General features: G+C 50.2%; 1 protein-coding gene across 1 annotated transcript in view; it reads right to left on the bottom strand.

Annotated features, from left to right (window-relative positions):
• Positions 1 to 368: 368 nt before the first annotated feature.
• Positions 369 to 15,693, bottom strand: part of NSG2 (neuronal vesicle trafficking associated 2) — a 35,543-nt gene continuing 20,218 nt past the window's right edge. Inside the window, exons 3-4 of the mRNA XM_016208780.2 lie at positions 2,422 to 2,532; positions 369 to 560 (exon numbers count right to left, since the gene is read on the bottom strand). Coding sequence (XP_016064266.1) covers positions 369 to 560; positions 2,422 to 2,532 — 303 coding nt within the window. The remainder of the gene's footprint in view (positions 561 to 2,421; positions 2,533 to 15,693) is intronic.

Below are 15,693 nucleotides of genomic sequence, written 5' to 3'. Positions count from 1 at the left end.
CTCGCTGCCCCGCCACGCCCGCCACATGCAGCCAGATCCATCTTTTTTCTGTTTGACTTCTCTGTTTCTTTCCTTTTCTGTTTTATTTTCGCTAACAAATACTAAGCAGTGGCTTTGAAAATATCTTACATGGGAACAGTCAACACGAAACATGCCTTTGTACATGAGCCTGACTCGGGGACGAAGCGACAATACCAAAGACAAAAAGAAAGAGCGATTCGGACAACCCCAGCGCACGATAGGTCAGGTGAGCCCCCACCCCGCCCGGCCCCCCCCCCACCTCCCAGGAGTACAGTGTTGTCTTGGAACTGGAGCTTGGCTTAGCCATCGGGGTCCCCCTCCGCCCCCATTCTGGCTGCACTGGGGCTCTAGTGGCCCTGGGTCTTGGGCGGCTTGGGCTCGTGGATGACGGCGGCCGCCGACAGCCAGGGCCCGATGGCCCGGGCAGTGCTCTGCTTGGCCACGCTGTAGTGGCTGATGACCGTGTAGAAGCGGCTTCTGGAGCTGGGGTCCTGTGACGAGTAGTAGGCGTCCAGGGAGGCCGGGATGCAGCGCTTGTGCTGGGGACGAGAGAGACAGTCAGGGGCGGCTCACTACTGCTTCCCACCTGCCCTGAGACACTGCCACCCCGTCTGGGGGCCCCAGCCAGACAGCGGGTGACAGCACCTGGCCGGGCTCCCCAGCGTCGTCACCATCGTCAAAGCCGACACTTTATTGAGCCTGGAGAAATAAACCTGATGTTGATACTAACTCAAGGGCAACCTCCTCTGTTACTGGCTGTGTCACTGTCATGGACACTGTCGGTGGCACCGGGTCCTCTCCACCTGGGGCCACTGCCCACAGCCAAAGTCTATCTTATTTCCTTGAGTTTACACCTGTGTCTCCTCTCTGTCAGCAGCCTTGGCTCCTGACGACGTTGACATGCTTACATATTTGCATCGCCCTCCGGTAAACATATCAAATGGTCACAGACCACCCCCGGTTATGGCGCCCAGACTGATGATTTCTCTATATCCTTAGAGTACATCCCTGAGGGAACAGTGTGCTCCACAGTCATTTGAAATATTTCATGTCTTTGTAAGTTAGTGTCCCCAACTTGACCTCGCTAGGTTCTTTGTTTAGCTTGCTTTTGATTTTCAGGAACTTTTCTTATTCCCTTAATTTTCAATATGTCAAGGACAAATATTCAGTAAGACTTGGGGAGAATCCGGGCTCCTCCCCGCCGCGCCCCCCCCCCCATGCCCTGGACGCCGCTCCCTCCCAGCCACCCCGCCAAGGCACTCCCTTCATGTCCCTTTTCCTCCCTCTTGCAGCTCATTCTTACGGCCCTTCCTTCTGCAAATAGAAGCCAGCCTGCCCCCCCACCCGCCCCGCAGCACCTCGTCTTCATTTTCCTCGTGGAGGGGGTTCCACATCCGTGTCTGGACACCTCCCGCCTTATTTTCACCGCTGCACGGAGTCCACCGTGTGGCTACATCTCACTGCCCCCTATGATAGCTATCACCAATCTTCCAGAACCTCAGCTTCATACTAAGAGCCTCAGCTCCGTGTCTTTGGACGTCACATGTGTGTGTTTCCCGGGGGCCGGGCTTCCAAGGGGGACAGTCCGCACCCGACTCTCCCGCTCTGGAATGTTAGGTGACGGCCCGGGAAATGCCGCTCGCCAAACGCTCGTCTCCGTTTCCTCAGATGCAAAATGGGGGCCAGACCCCTATGTTTCAGAACAGGGGTGGGGGGCGTGCAGCTCCGTTGAGGGAACAGGTATGAAAATGTCTAACAGGCTCTCAGCTAAAAGGGTAATTTATAAAGGTGAACGGCCTGCTTTAGATCCAAATCAGACATTGTCCCTATTGCAGCTGTTTGTTGAGAGCCCATCACCTAGAAGGCCCTCTGCTAACTGATTTTACTCAAGTTCTCTCCAGGCCTCACAAAAGCCTGTGGGTGGCATTATCTGTGCCCATTTTGCAGGTAAGAAAATGGAGGCTCAGAGGGGCGAGGAGATGCCCAGGGGTCATGCAGCTGACTCAGTTCTTCAAGGGAAGGAGCGCAGTCGGACTGGGGAGACACCCTCAGAGGCTCCCTGTCTTCCATCTCCACGGGGCCCCTTGGGGACAACGGGTTAGCCATCAAACTGGGATGCTCCTTGCCAAGGGGGAGCTTTCCAAGGCCGGAGCGGTGTCTCCAGAAGGAGAGTGGCTCTCCTCCATCGGGAGCTTGACCACCTCTGCAGAGCGAGTGCTGCCTCAGGGAGGGGCTCCGCTGTCTCCTGGAGACCGAGTCCTTCCCGCAAAATCGAAACCCCCTGGCCAGACACACGCTACACTTTCAATAGTCTGCAGGGAGGGGGCCACACCCAGAATCTGGGCGCCGGTGAAAGGACGACACTGGTAAATCCTCCCGTGGAAGCCGACGGTCCCTTACCTTGTAGACGAAGCCCTCTGGGCAGCTGTGGTCATAGGTGAAGGCTTTGTAGACCACCAGGAACACGATGCAGGCGAGGAACGCGAGGGCCAGGCTGACGAGGATGGTGACCTGCAGGGGAACAGAACTGGGAGTCACCCAGCCTCGGCTCCTGCCTCAGTCCACGCCGCAGCCTGCAAGGCCCGGGGCAGGCAGGGCTGAGGGGGCCCAGAGAACTGGTGCTGTCTCAGCTCATCACTAACTTGCAGTGTGACCCTCTTTGGGCCTCGGTTTCCCCCTTCTGCAGGATACTTTCTGAAGCTCCTTCTTTATCTAACGTGTGATCTCACCCCACTTACTTTCCCTGTTAACTGTCTGGGAAGGAGGGCAGATGCTCATTCCATCACCACCCCCACCCCCGACGCCAGCACCAAATTCCAACCTCAGGTATCAACTGCTTATTTCACCTCCATGTGGACATCCAGACGCACTCCCAACCCGACACCTGCTGCCCTCCCGCCCAGACCTGCTCCCCCTGCACTTTCTCTTCTCAGGAAATGTCACTTCTACCTTTGCAGTCCCTCAGACCAAAATCTTGACGTCATTTTTTACTCTATTTTCCTCATGTTCTACGTTCAGACTCCCAGCAGGAGCCGTCGTTTCTGCCTTCAGATACATCCATAATCCGACCACTTCTTGGCACCTTGGTCACCTCCACCCTGGCCCAAGCCATCATCACTCCTCACCTGCAGTATTCAGACAGCATTCCAACTAGCGGTCTCCTCGATCCCCGCGGCGGGTTCACACAACCGCAACCAGAGGCCCTTTCAAAGTCTAAGTCAAGGCACATCCATCCCTTCTCTGCTCAAAAGCATCTCGTGGTCTCCAAATTGCCCAGAGTGAAGGCCCAGCCCTTAATCATGAACTACAAACTGGGGGACCATGAGGACTGGCCAGAGAGGAGGAGCTGGCTGATTTCAGAGGCACCTCCGCTGGCACAGCCCCTCCCAGCTCTGTACAAAGTGGCAGGGGAACTAGCCCCCCAGGACATAAAACCAGTATTTTTTCTTCGTGTTATTTTTAAAAGCTGGTGGCCCTTTGAGTCAGTAGGCCTAGAATTTCTCTCGTGGAGAGAAAGGGTTTTTTGGTTCAGAAGAAAAATAAAATCGACCTTGGGGTCCCCACCTGTCTTCCCGCCCAGAGCAGGGTGCGCAGGCAGGAGGAAGCGGGCCTTCCCGCCGCTCCCCGCAGGCAGAGCTGTTTGCTGGCCCCGTGGATCCCGAACGGGAGGGCTTCACAAAGGAAACAGCGGGTTTGGGGGCATGTGCGGGAGGCAGCCAATCAATGTGTCTCTCTCACATCCATGTTCCTCTCTGTCTCTCTCTCTCCCCCCTCCCCCCTTCCATTCTCTCTAAAAACATCAAAGGAAAAAACCCTCAGGCGACGATGAACAGAACAATAAAATTAAATTAAAAACTCATTGCCCCATGGTTATAAAGACAGAATTGGAAGCCCAAGAGGAAAGTCACCCATCACCACCCTGCCACCGTCTCCAGCCCGGCTTTGCGCACCCTGCGGGAACCCTCGCTTCTTCCGCTGCTTCTCTTCTTGCCCGTGTGTGGCCCATCCCGCCTTCTGTGGTCACACAGGACATTCTCACATACCTGCCAGGAGCCCCCTAACCGAGAGAGGCCTCAGCTCCACCATTAGCAACAGGGCTTCCCTGCAGGAGTCTTCGCAAACTGTCACAAGGGACAACCGTGACGATTACCATGCGAATGCGAAAGTGACGGGCTAGTGCTTCATGCTGCCAATGCTGTTACCCCTACAACTGAGCATCACGGAGCTGGATTTGGGTCGGGTGCTTTCTCAGCACAAAGGCCATCAGGTGTCACACTGGGCCTCCATCAGCTGTGCCCCGTCCCCCCTGAACTACTGACAGCTCCCCGGGCAAGGCTGTGCCCTCCATCATTGGGCTTCCGAGGGCCGCGGGTCCTGCTGGTTACAAGATTTGCTGGTGGTTTGTGTTGATGGGGCCGTAAAGCACCTCTGAGGGGGCTGTCTCCTCCCTGGTCTCTTCTGCCTCCCCTTTTCGATCTGTCATCCCTGCTGGCCACCAGAAGGATCCTCCTCAATCACTCCTCTGAGCAGTTCATGAAGGGGCTAAAAGCCCCATCATCCCACTGTGGGGCTGACTTCACGGCAGGACACAACAGGCCTACGGCTCACTGAGCCTCATGGCCATCTAAGGAGCTAGATCAGACGTAGAGTCCTGGGCCCTGCACCCCAAGATCCTGGCCCCCTGTCTGCACAGCACCCAGGAACCAGCATTTCCACAAAGGTCTAGGAGGGCCATCCATGCGCAGGGCCCCGTCAGAGCCATAGCGTCTCACTGCATCCCAGCCCGTGGGTTGCATGCAGCCTGCATCCCGTCTCCATGGAGACGCCAGCCTGCAGCCACATAGCGTGTTCCATTAAGCTACTTTCATTCCTCAATCCCCTTTCTTGGCACAAGAGTTGATAAAAAAAAAAAGAAAATCAGGTCAGCAAAATTGGTTTGGAAAATTAGAAATCATCTTCCAGTTCCAACGTGTGGCACTGCTACGCGTGCCAGTGGGGGCTCTGAGCCAAAGAAGCTGTTCCACGTCGTCCCATAACTCTGGCACGAGTGGGAAATCACGCCTGCCAGCCCCACAACAGTACACGGGGCAGGGTCTTCTGCACACCAGCCAGCTGGGGACACAGCGTATCAACTCCGCTCTCAGTGTGGCACCTTTGTCCAGGAGGAGGAAGGGTCTCTCCCCAGTCTTCTGCCTTCCCACCCCTCCCACCCTATATGCAGACACACACACACAGGCATACCAACACACACCCATACACAGACACACAACACATACACACTCCCCACCTGGCAGGAGTCCTGGAGGAGTTTTCACAGAAAGAGCTAACGCAGCGGGCCTGAGGCTGCCACCTTGGAAAGGTCTGCCTGCAAGGTTGGCCCCTGCTGGCTTCTGGGAGCTGAGCTATCAGGAGGCTCCCACCATTCGCAGAACGGGTGCAAGTGGCTTTCTGTACCCACACGGTGCCAACAACATGGTGTTTGCTGAGCAGGTGCCCTCCTCCTGGGAGGTTGGCACTAGCAGGGGGACCTCTGTGACCAGCCCCCAGTAAAATCCTGGGCCCTGAGTCTGCGCTGAGCTCCCTCAGTTTCTCCATCTATGAACTGGGAGCAATGCTGAAAGGCGGTGTGAGCTCACACAGATCACTGGCCGGCTTTGGTCTGCAGCAGGCAGGTCAGTAAGTGAGCGGATCAGAACAATTTTTGCCATGATGTTCTCCTTGGGTGGCAACGCCGAGCCTAATATGGCAGGACGGGTCTGGAGAGCAGGCATCTGTGCTGTTTACCCCCCTGCTCTGTTTAACTCCTCAGCTGGGCTCGGTGCCTGGACAGGGTGTTGGCTTGGCTTATGGCCCACGCTCCCATATCCAAGATGACTTCACTGGAAAAGCTTAAGATGGACATGAAGAATTATTAACCACAGTGAGGTTGTTTTAACTTTCTTATTAATGCCGTTTAAAACCAGCCCTATAAATGTGGGTCTTATCACCTTTCCCATTTTATAAACAAAGACCATAAGACCCAAAGAAGCCATGTGTCTGAGGAAACAAACAGCGGAGCATGGAGCTGCAGGGTTGGGACTCAGGTGCCCGAAGGCTGTGCCCACTCTGCTCTCACTCCCCCTTCCCAGGAACGGCTGCCTCCAGGGTGCTGTTAGGATGCAGGTCCCCCCCCCCCGCAAACCAAAAGCCAGAGCTACCACACTGTGGGGCCAGCTCCCCGTGGAAGCCCTGCAGACCCATTAAAGAGCCCATTCTCTGGGCCCCGGTGAACCCTGCTCTGTAAATTGCCTTTTGAAAGGGGAAGGAAAAGGGACCATCTGCGGCCTCAGACTTTCTCTGAGCAGGAATTCAAGTCCCTCTCAGAGCCCAGAGGGGCCTCCCTGCACGAAGGAGGTGAAGTGAGAGCCAGGCTGGAGCCAGGAATGCATGAATATTTGTGAAACCCTTAAAAGACAAAAAGCACACTTTAAATTGGAACATTCCAGAGCAAGAACTCATTTCCCAGTCTAATTTGCGATTGGCATAATCATTCAAAAGAAGAAATGAGGGTCCAGGGGCCCGGCTTATGCGAGAGCTCCATCTCTGGCCTCCTGAAGTGTTTTTCATTTTGAAAGTTCACACCATCGGTAAACTTGAACCAAAGGATATCAAGACCTTTTGGCAGTGAGCCTCCTGCGGGATGGAGCAGCCGAGGCCTCACTTCATGAGGTTGTGTCTTTATAAGCCCATAAACCAAGGACCAATGCAAAGCAGAGATCGAACATGTCACCCAGATTCAAACAGCCTGTCAGGCAGGAAGGAGCTGAGCTTTCCTAGACACCTACTATGTGCAAACACAACCACACAAGCCAGTGAGGAAGTCCAGGTGTGAGGAAATGGGGCATGCTGGGCGCCGGAGGGGACTGGAGGGCACGTGTCCCATCTGCCCCAGGCAACTACTGCCAAGGACAGGAAGAGGCCCAGATAATGGCTGATCTGCTTTTTCAAGAAAAGACAGAGACCCTAAACTATAAGCGAAACTTCCCAGCTCTTAACCTGGGGGCAGCAGATGCAACTCTATGCTTTCATTTTAAACCTTTCAACAACCTTATAAAGTCGATGTTTTTAACTCTATTTTATAGGAAACAAGGTTTCAAAAGTGGTTGGTTCGGGAGCAGGTGGCAGTAAAGGCCGAGACCGGGAGACTTGCCCCCGACCTGTTCTAGAAGGAGGCGATGAAGTCCCAGGCGAGCCAGGGTGCAGCACATGAGCACCTGCGGCCAGTTCCCGTCCAGGGCAGGGTGGGGATTAAAGGGGTCAGATTGTGTGTCCACGAAACAGCTCCAAAGCGGCGGAGCGCTGACTCCTGCAGGGAAGGAATTGCTGGTTGGAGAATAGGAACCTAACATTTATTGAGCATCTACTGCAAGCCAGGCACCAGATGTCCACGCACAGCGTTATTGAGCCCATGAAATGACTGATGAAGACATGCTTATCCCTGCCTATTGCGGGGACTCCCCAGGGTCACAGCCAGGCCACGTTGAGCCTCTTGTTTCTACCTTTTGCTCAACACACCTGGGCCTTCCTCCTGCCCGGGCTGCTGGGCAAGGGGAGGCCTTGGAGCTTCCACTGCAACCTCGTCAATCACCCACATTCTGTAAAAAGTGGTCCAGACAAGAAGGCCCTCACCCATCTTACCGAGGCGATTGTCACAAAGCGACACTCGGTAAACTGAGATGTCACACGGCCTTGCCATCTCCATGGGGAACGATTGTGGCTGCAAACCCATCCAGACAGGCAGGCAGAAGGGCTTCAAGCACCCAGGCCACGAAGCTCTTTTTCTGCTCCCTTGATCATGGTTGGACTTTATTATTGAGCAAATGAAGGGCTTCCAGAGATTCAGGGTACAAGCGGTGCAGCAGTTCACTCTGGGCTATTCAGAAACTGGGGCGCGGAGGTTTAAAAAGGAATCATTGGTGGGACAGTGGGAGGAGCCAGGGTCTAGTACCAGACTGGCTGTGTGACCTAAGCAAGTGGTAGCACTTCTCTGAGCCACAGTCTTCTTATTTACAAATGTGGGATTAATCAGAGTGCCCACGGACCAGGCCCAAGGACCAGGCCCACGGGATGACTCCCACCGATGCCGGATGTGAAGCTCCCAGCAGTGCTGGGCGTTGTTATTGTCACTATCGAAATACATTCTTTAAGCAGCTGCCTGGAGAGCCAATTACTTGGCTTCCTGTCACTAAAATAGCAGGCTGCCGGCTGGACCTCCTGATTTCATCAGAATGGTCTGTGAGTCACAGCCTTAATTAACTTTCCCCTGGTTTTCCTGGGGCAGGAATCTGGCCCCAGCCCCTCACCCACTCTCCCTGGCTTCTCATAATGGAAGTGCCCTTCCCTTATGAACCATCTGACCCTCAAAGATGAGCGACTTACCCCGCAGGCACGAGACGCTGCACACAGAACCCACCTGCAGGCCGCAGAGACCTCCGCCTAGAGCACTGGGGTGAGGGCCTAGGACCTGGTGGAATGACCTTCCCTCCTCCCAGTGCCCACAGCGGCTGCGCTCGGGTCTGGGCCTTGGGTCCAGCCCTTCTCTCCAGCGCCACCCGGCAGGCGGGATGCCCTGAGTGTCATGACCCAGAGGGAGCATCAGCGCCCCTTCCTGCAGGAGAAGCTGCTCTTTGCAGAGTTGAAGGGTGAAGGCTGAAGGGTGAGGTTCGGTCAGGGCCTCTTCCTGAACACAGAAAATAAAACAGGGGGTGTAGAAGGTCCTTAGCCCTAGGCTTGGAGGAGGGAAACCACAACAAGCTGGCAGAGGAAGTGCTTTGACACCTGCCTGGGCGAAACCTGAGTTCGGTTTGGACCTGGCTGTTTGCTCCTTGAGGGCCCCGCCTGGCCCTGGTAGGTGCTCAATCAATCGGTGCTAAGCCAGTAAGCACCACCTAACTAGTTTCATTCATCACCCGCTCTCTTGTTTCAGAAATGACCGAGGGCAGCATAAAGGCCCCAGGATTTAGTAACCCTGACACTCCCAGAGAGCTCACGGGGTGCCCAGTGCTGCCTCGAGCGCCTCAGGGTCTCTCCATTGTGTCTTCACAACTATCCTGTGTGGGAGGCATTCTGGTTATGTCCCCACTTTACAGATGAGGAAAACAGTAATAAATAAAGGGAAGGACTGGGGATGGCCATAAACTGGAGGCGGGTCTTATAACAGTGCCCACACTTGCAGCAGGAGGGCAATAAGCTGGCTCCAGGTCTTCTAGAAGCCTGACCAAAGACAGGAACTGGATCCGTTAAAACATCCAGAGTCCAGAAGATAAGAACAAACTGAGCGCTCAGAAGATGCACGAATGGCTCCTCTATAACTCGAGTGGCCTCGGGCGAGTCGCTGTCTCAAGCTCTGACTTGTCCTCTGTGCAGAGAAAGGATGACATAATGTCCCCATCATCGGGCAGCTACGAAGGTCAGAGGAGAGGCTAAATGCCGCCAGCACAGTGCCTGGACGCCGGGGATGCCCATCAATACCCACCTGCCATCTGACTCTGGCCTGTTTTCCCTCCACTGTGGACGGAGGCACCTCGGCCCGTGGGTGTTTAACTGCAACACCATTGGTGAGGCTGTGCGGCCAGCTCGTGGTTACTCACAAAGAAGGAAGGGGCCATGCGAGGCGGCTGGGGCCCTTCAAGTGTGTGCCCTGAGTTTCACAGGCTGGTGGCTGAATGGTTTGGTGGCTCCCGGCCTGAGCTTGGCTGGAAATCCACGTTAAATGAAAGGTGCCTCTGCTCCCCATTATGTTGCAGAGCCCGGGGAGGCGCGGGGAAATCATGCTCCCGGACAGCCGAGAAGCGCAATTGATGTTCCTGGCCTCATTTTCGTGTTTTAAAGAACTATTTTCCCAGGGCTCCTCTGAGAACTGAAACGGAGAAAATCTCATTCATATTTTACCATGAAACCTAAAGGCTAATTGTGTCCCCGACAACAGATATTGGCAGAATACCTCGTCCACGGCAGGCCCAGGGCCAGGCACACGGGGCAGGGCTGACGGATGCGCAGCCTCTGCCCTCAGGAGGGACCTATAGGGGTCAAGGTGAGCAGCACAGCTGCAGGAAGGGCTCTTAGGCCAGGAAGGGGCGGGGGAGAAGGCCACCCGGGCAGAGCTGACAGTCTGTGCAAGGGCCTGGAGGTGTGGCTGGTACACGATGGGGAAAGGGAAAGCTTGATAGGGAAACAGAGGCAAGCTCAAGAAGGAGCATGGATGGCAGACTTACAAATGCACTGGAGTACCAGAGAGCTAACGGGTGTTTTTAATATCTGTGTTAACTGACGTGGCACCATTTGAGGTTGAAAAATGACTTTGGCCATTTGGCTGGAAATGGAATGGGAGGGGGTGAAACTGAGAGATAGGAAGAGCAGCCAAGGGCTCTGAAAGTAACCCATGATCGTCTCCTTCCTAGTCTGGTACCGAGCTAGGTATGTGGGGAGATGCCAAAACAAGGAGATCAACTCAGGCCTACTGGGTGCCAACAGTGTTCCAGTGCTTTCTATCCGATGTCTCATCTAAGTCTCACAGAACAAAATTAGAATCTTCATCTAGATCCTCATAGGTTAAAAACCTAACGCCCAGGGAGGTAAAGAGAAGAGGGTCACACAGGGGGCTGGTGAGTAAGGCAGGTCTGACGGGCTCCACCGTCCGAAGACCACTGTGGCCTGACTGAAGACCAGCATCGGAGATGGCAGCAGCTCCAGCGCAGGCGGCGGCTGTTGCAGGGGTGTGTGCCGCCCCGAGATGCTGGCTGTAGGTCCAGGAACAACTCGTGCAAACCCGAAGGTGACTATAAATACAGGGCCCTGAGCTCCGTTAATTTCCATGATGAACGATGTGGCTTTAAAATCAAATTCACGTGAATGGAGACTTTGGCTACAGCCAGCCTTCCAGGAGCATTAGATGTGGATGTGTCTGGCATTCCATGAATCACCCACACCACCTACCCCAGGGCCTGGGAAACCGGCAGCTGCTCTGTAAATACGTATTGACTGAATGGGACCACTTCAGAAAAGTCTCTGAAGGGAGTTACAGGTCAGAGAATGACACTGGGTTCATTTCAAAAATGTCATCTTTCAAAGCTTTAGAGGAGTAGGTAGCTAGGTACAAATGGAATTTGTTTATTAATTCTTCACATATTTACTGAAAACTACCCACCCCCTTTCATATATTATTAAGCCAGATGATTATATGGGTTAATTCTCTTTTGTTTTGTCTTTCAAAAAAACTTGGAGAAACAGATTATTTCTCTACTCTTTCAAATTTCTAGAGCTTGGAGAAAGAAAAAGGTATGTATGTTCTCTTTACAAAGGCAGATAACACTGATACCATACCCGACGAAGAGAGCACAAAAAAGACCTCAATACCACCTCACAATATTAATAAAGCAAAAATTTTAAATAATATATTAATAAGCAGAATTCAGTGCTACACCATGACCAAAGGAGGACATGTAAGAATAGCTTAATATTTAAAAATCTATCCACATTAATTTACCATAATATTAGGTCAAAGAAGCCAAACCATATGACCATCAACTTAAATGCAGAAAAAAATTCCATCAAAATGTACATGGTCAAACACTAGAAACACTAGACCTGAGAGTACTGACCAATGCAATTGGACAAGAAAATGATGTTAGGAGTATAAAAATTGAAAAGAAGAAATAACATAAGAAAACTAAATACCAAAAAAGGGAAGCAATATTAACATTATGGACAGATGATACAATTATCTCTGTAGAAAACCCAGAGAATCAAATTTTTAAACAAATTATTAGAAACAATATGAAAAGTTTGTAACTGCCTGGTGGCAAATGTACAAGATTCAGAGACATTTTTATTAAGTATAAATAACAAGTTTAAAAATATAAACAGAAAAAAAGGTCCATCCCCTTTATAATATCAACAAAAAACAGGTAAAATTCTTTGAAATAAAGTTAATAAGAACTGTAAAGATGATTTTAAAGCTCAGCTGAGAACCCTTAATGAAGACTTCAACCGATGCGAAGTTAAGTCTTGTTTCTCAATAGACTAAAAATGTTAAAGATGTAGCTTCTCCTCAAATTATTCTATAAATTTATGGAACCCCAATTAAAAAGTAGCATGATTTTTAGAACCTAAATGATATATTAATATTTATATGGAGAATCAAACATGTAAGAATGGGTAAGGAGTTTCTGAAAAGTAAAAGGATTGGAGGAAGACCAGTTTACATAGATCTTAAGATGTAGTATAAAACTATGTAATTTGGTATTGAGAAAATTTGGTATTGTCTCAATTTTCAATACCAAAGAATTGTCTCATTTTCAATACCAAAGAATTATCAGAGCAATGGAAGAAAAGAGAGCGCAGAAGTTAACTCAAATACATATGGGAATGCAGTATCTTTAAAAATTGGCACATCAGGTCAGAGAGAGGATTAGCTACTGATCATAGACCAACTGGCAACTGGCCATTCACAAAGAAATAAAGTTGGATTCCCAGCTTACTCTTCACAAATTCCAGATGGATCCACATTTGAACATAAGAAATAAAATCATAAAAGTACCAGAAGAAAACATGAGTTTAGGGGTCCAACCAAATAGAATGTTTTCCAGGCGAGAAGCTAAGGTCAAGAGTCAATGAGCACACGGACAGAGGCTTGATCTCACCAATAATGAAAGACGGACACATTTAGACAAAGCTGAGGCGCCATTTTCTATCCATCAGGTGGGTGAAACTTTTAAAGGTTGTTGAAACTAACAATGTAGAGAACACATACATAGGCATGAGGGAGGAAGGATCGGCGGGACAGTTTTGGAAGATGTGGAAAAATCTATTAAAACTGAAGACTCACATACTCTCTGCAAGGCTTTTAAGATGAAGATGCTTATACCCTCCAAATATACTTGCAAAATATATGAAAGAGGCGCATGTGTGTGTGACACACACTAGGAAGCTAGGAAGTTCACCACAGCGGAAGACTGACAACTAGAACAATAGGCGACTGATTGAGAAAGATTAGGAACATCTCAGTCACCGACAAGGACAGAAGAGGGTCTCCATGTGCTGATGCAGAAGGAGCTCTGAGATTTATTATTAAAGGGGAAAAGCAAGGTACAGAGGACTGTGTATAAAATGGTTCCATTTGAGAAAATGAACAAGGCTATCAAATGTCTACGTTCGTACATAAATATACACGTGCTGACGTGTAGAGGATGCCTCTGGGTGGGAGCGTAGGAAGGTCTTTCTGAACCTGAAGTGTCCCGTAGATCTGAGCTGCCCAACGTGGCAGCCACTAGGCTCATGTGGCCACTGAGCACCTGAGATGTAGCTTGTGGGACTGAGGAATTAAATTGTGAATTTTGTTTCATTTTCACTAATTTAAGTGTATGTGGCCACATGTGGACAGCACAGACATAGACAATGGATATTTGGGGTGAGAAGGATTATTAAGAGAAATAAAAGGAGACTTATTTCCAGTTCATGCCTTTCTATACTGTTGGAAGCTGGAGATGAGGGTCCAGTTGAAATATACACAAGACTCATCTCTGTCCTCTATAGAAAAATCACAATAAAGCTATTTATGGACCTAAAATTGCATTCTGTGCATTTTACTTTGTTTGCCCATAAATCAGGGCATTTGGTCTTTGAGAGTTATGCAGCACCAAGAGAAAAGAAAATCCAAAGGAACGTATCACCCCGCCTTCCACAGCCATCTCATTTTTTATTAAGCCCCCTAGGCCCTTGAGAAGTCTTCTGTCTTTACCTTTACTAGCTTTTCTAGGGCTTCAAATATCCAGGGGATGGGTAGGAAATAAACTGAACACCCGCCTAATCTGACGCATCTCGGTGGGTTGACGGCGGCATGATTTCTGTTTTTAGACCAATAACCATGGTGGTAAATCTCAGACCAAGATTTCTCAGCCTCGACACTATTGACATTTGGGACAGGATGATTCTTTGTTATGGGGGCCGTCCTGTCCCTTAGGATGCTTAGCAGCATTTCTGGCCTCTACCCATTAAAGCCATTAAATGCCACACACACACACCGGTTCTGACAACCATTAATGTCTCCAGACACTGCTCAATGTCCTCTGGGGAGCAAAACCATCCCTGGTTGAGAACCACTGTTGTCAAACATCAAAGACAGAAGAGCCCTTGGGGACCAGCCCACCGGACTCCCTCATCTTACAAATAGGAAAACGGAGGCGCAGGGACTGAGACGAGAAACCAGGTTTTCTTACTCTGTTTAGAGTTTGTTTGTTTTTTTTTAGAGATTATAGATCCTTTCCTTAGTGTTGGAGAAATGCGATACAAGAAAAAAAAAATTGGAAGGATTCTAATTCAAGTCAGCTCATCTAACTGAATATTCATTTTCTCCCTCCCTCCCTCCCTCCCTCCCTCCCTCCCTCCTTCCCTCCCTCCCTCCCTCCCTCCCTCCCTCTCCATGATGTACGTGATTCATGCTAGAATTTCTATTTACTAATTTGGTTATCTAGCCACAAAGGCTATCCAAATTAATAATAATAATAAAGATTATAAAGGCATCCCACCTAATTCAGTATTCTTTTATTTTTATTTGTTCACAGTGAAGAGGTTAATGGGAGCTGCCTGATATATATACAGGCCCTCTGCAAGGCACATACAAACATAATCAATACCACAACCTCCAAAGGGGGCACTGGTACCCCTTTTTACAAAAGAGGAAATAGGGTCCTGGAGGTGAGGTGACTGGTCTAAGGGTCACACAGCCAGTGAGATCTGGAGCCAGCATTTGCACCCCGGTCTATCAGATTGCACAGTACAACCAAGTCCAGGTTGTGGAGACTTAGAATGAGTTTGTGATCATCTCCCAAGTGAGAGCTGAATCCCTCAGAGAACCAAATTCTCTCCATAGTGCTCAGATCACAGAGCTGGGAGCTTGTCAGCATCTCTAGGAGGAGCTGGGTCTATATGGCAGTTGCTATGACAACTAGTTTTCTTATAATTATAGAACATGGTGGTGACACCACAAGCTGCACATGCAGTCACTTTATTAGGACCTGTCTTCCTCTGATAGTTCCAGGAGCTTAAACACCACATTTAAAAAAAAAAAAAAAAATCACATTTAATATACTTATGCATTGTAGCCGTGGAAATCAGAGAAAGTCAGGAGATCAAACCTCCCACAGCGTGATGGGACCACGAGGCAGGCCACACGACAAGCCATGGGGAAAACGGCATTTTTCCCTTAGGAAATCTTTTGCTTCTGTGTTTTCTTTTGGCTCAATGCGTTTCAGGACTTGGCCAAAAGTATATACAAAGAGAAGAGAGAAAGAAAGAAAGAAAGAAAGCCAAAGGAAAATTAGCCCAGTGTTTTTCAAATAGCAAGGATAGGCGGCAAGGTTCTAGCATTCTAGCAAACACTTCTCAGTTTAGTTTAATTTTTTTCTTTTTCTTTTATCTATTAAATTTATTGGTGCGGCATTGGTTAATAGGATAGTTCAATTTAGCCAATTCCCCAAATGAGCGGGCTTTCCTGATTTGGGAGATGGTCTAGAAACAAGAACACACCAACATACTCATAGACACACAGCGCTGTGGGTCAGAGAAGCCTGACCGGCCCCTATTGGCTCTGTGATCTTGGGTCCCTTAACTAACCTATCTGATCCTCAGTTTTCT

This window comes from Miniopterus natalensis, chromosome 4 (genome assembly GCF_054644295.1).
Source record: "Miniopterus natalensis isolate mMinNat1 chromosome 4, mMinNat1.hap1, whole genome shotgun sequence".
Taxonomy (NCBI): Eukaryota; Metazoa; Chordata; class Mammalia; order Chiroptera; family Miniopteridae; genus Miniopterus; species Miniopterus natalensis.
This window is presented reverse-complemented; position numbering and strand designations above follow the sequence as displayed.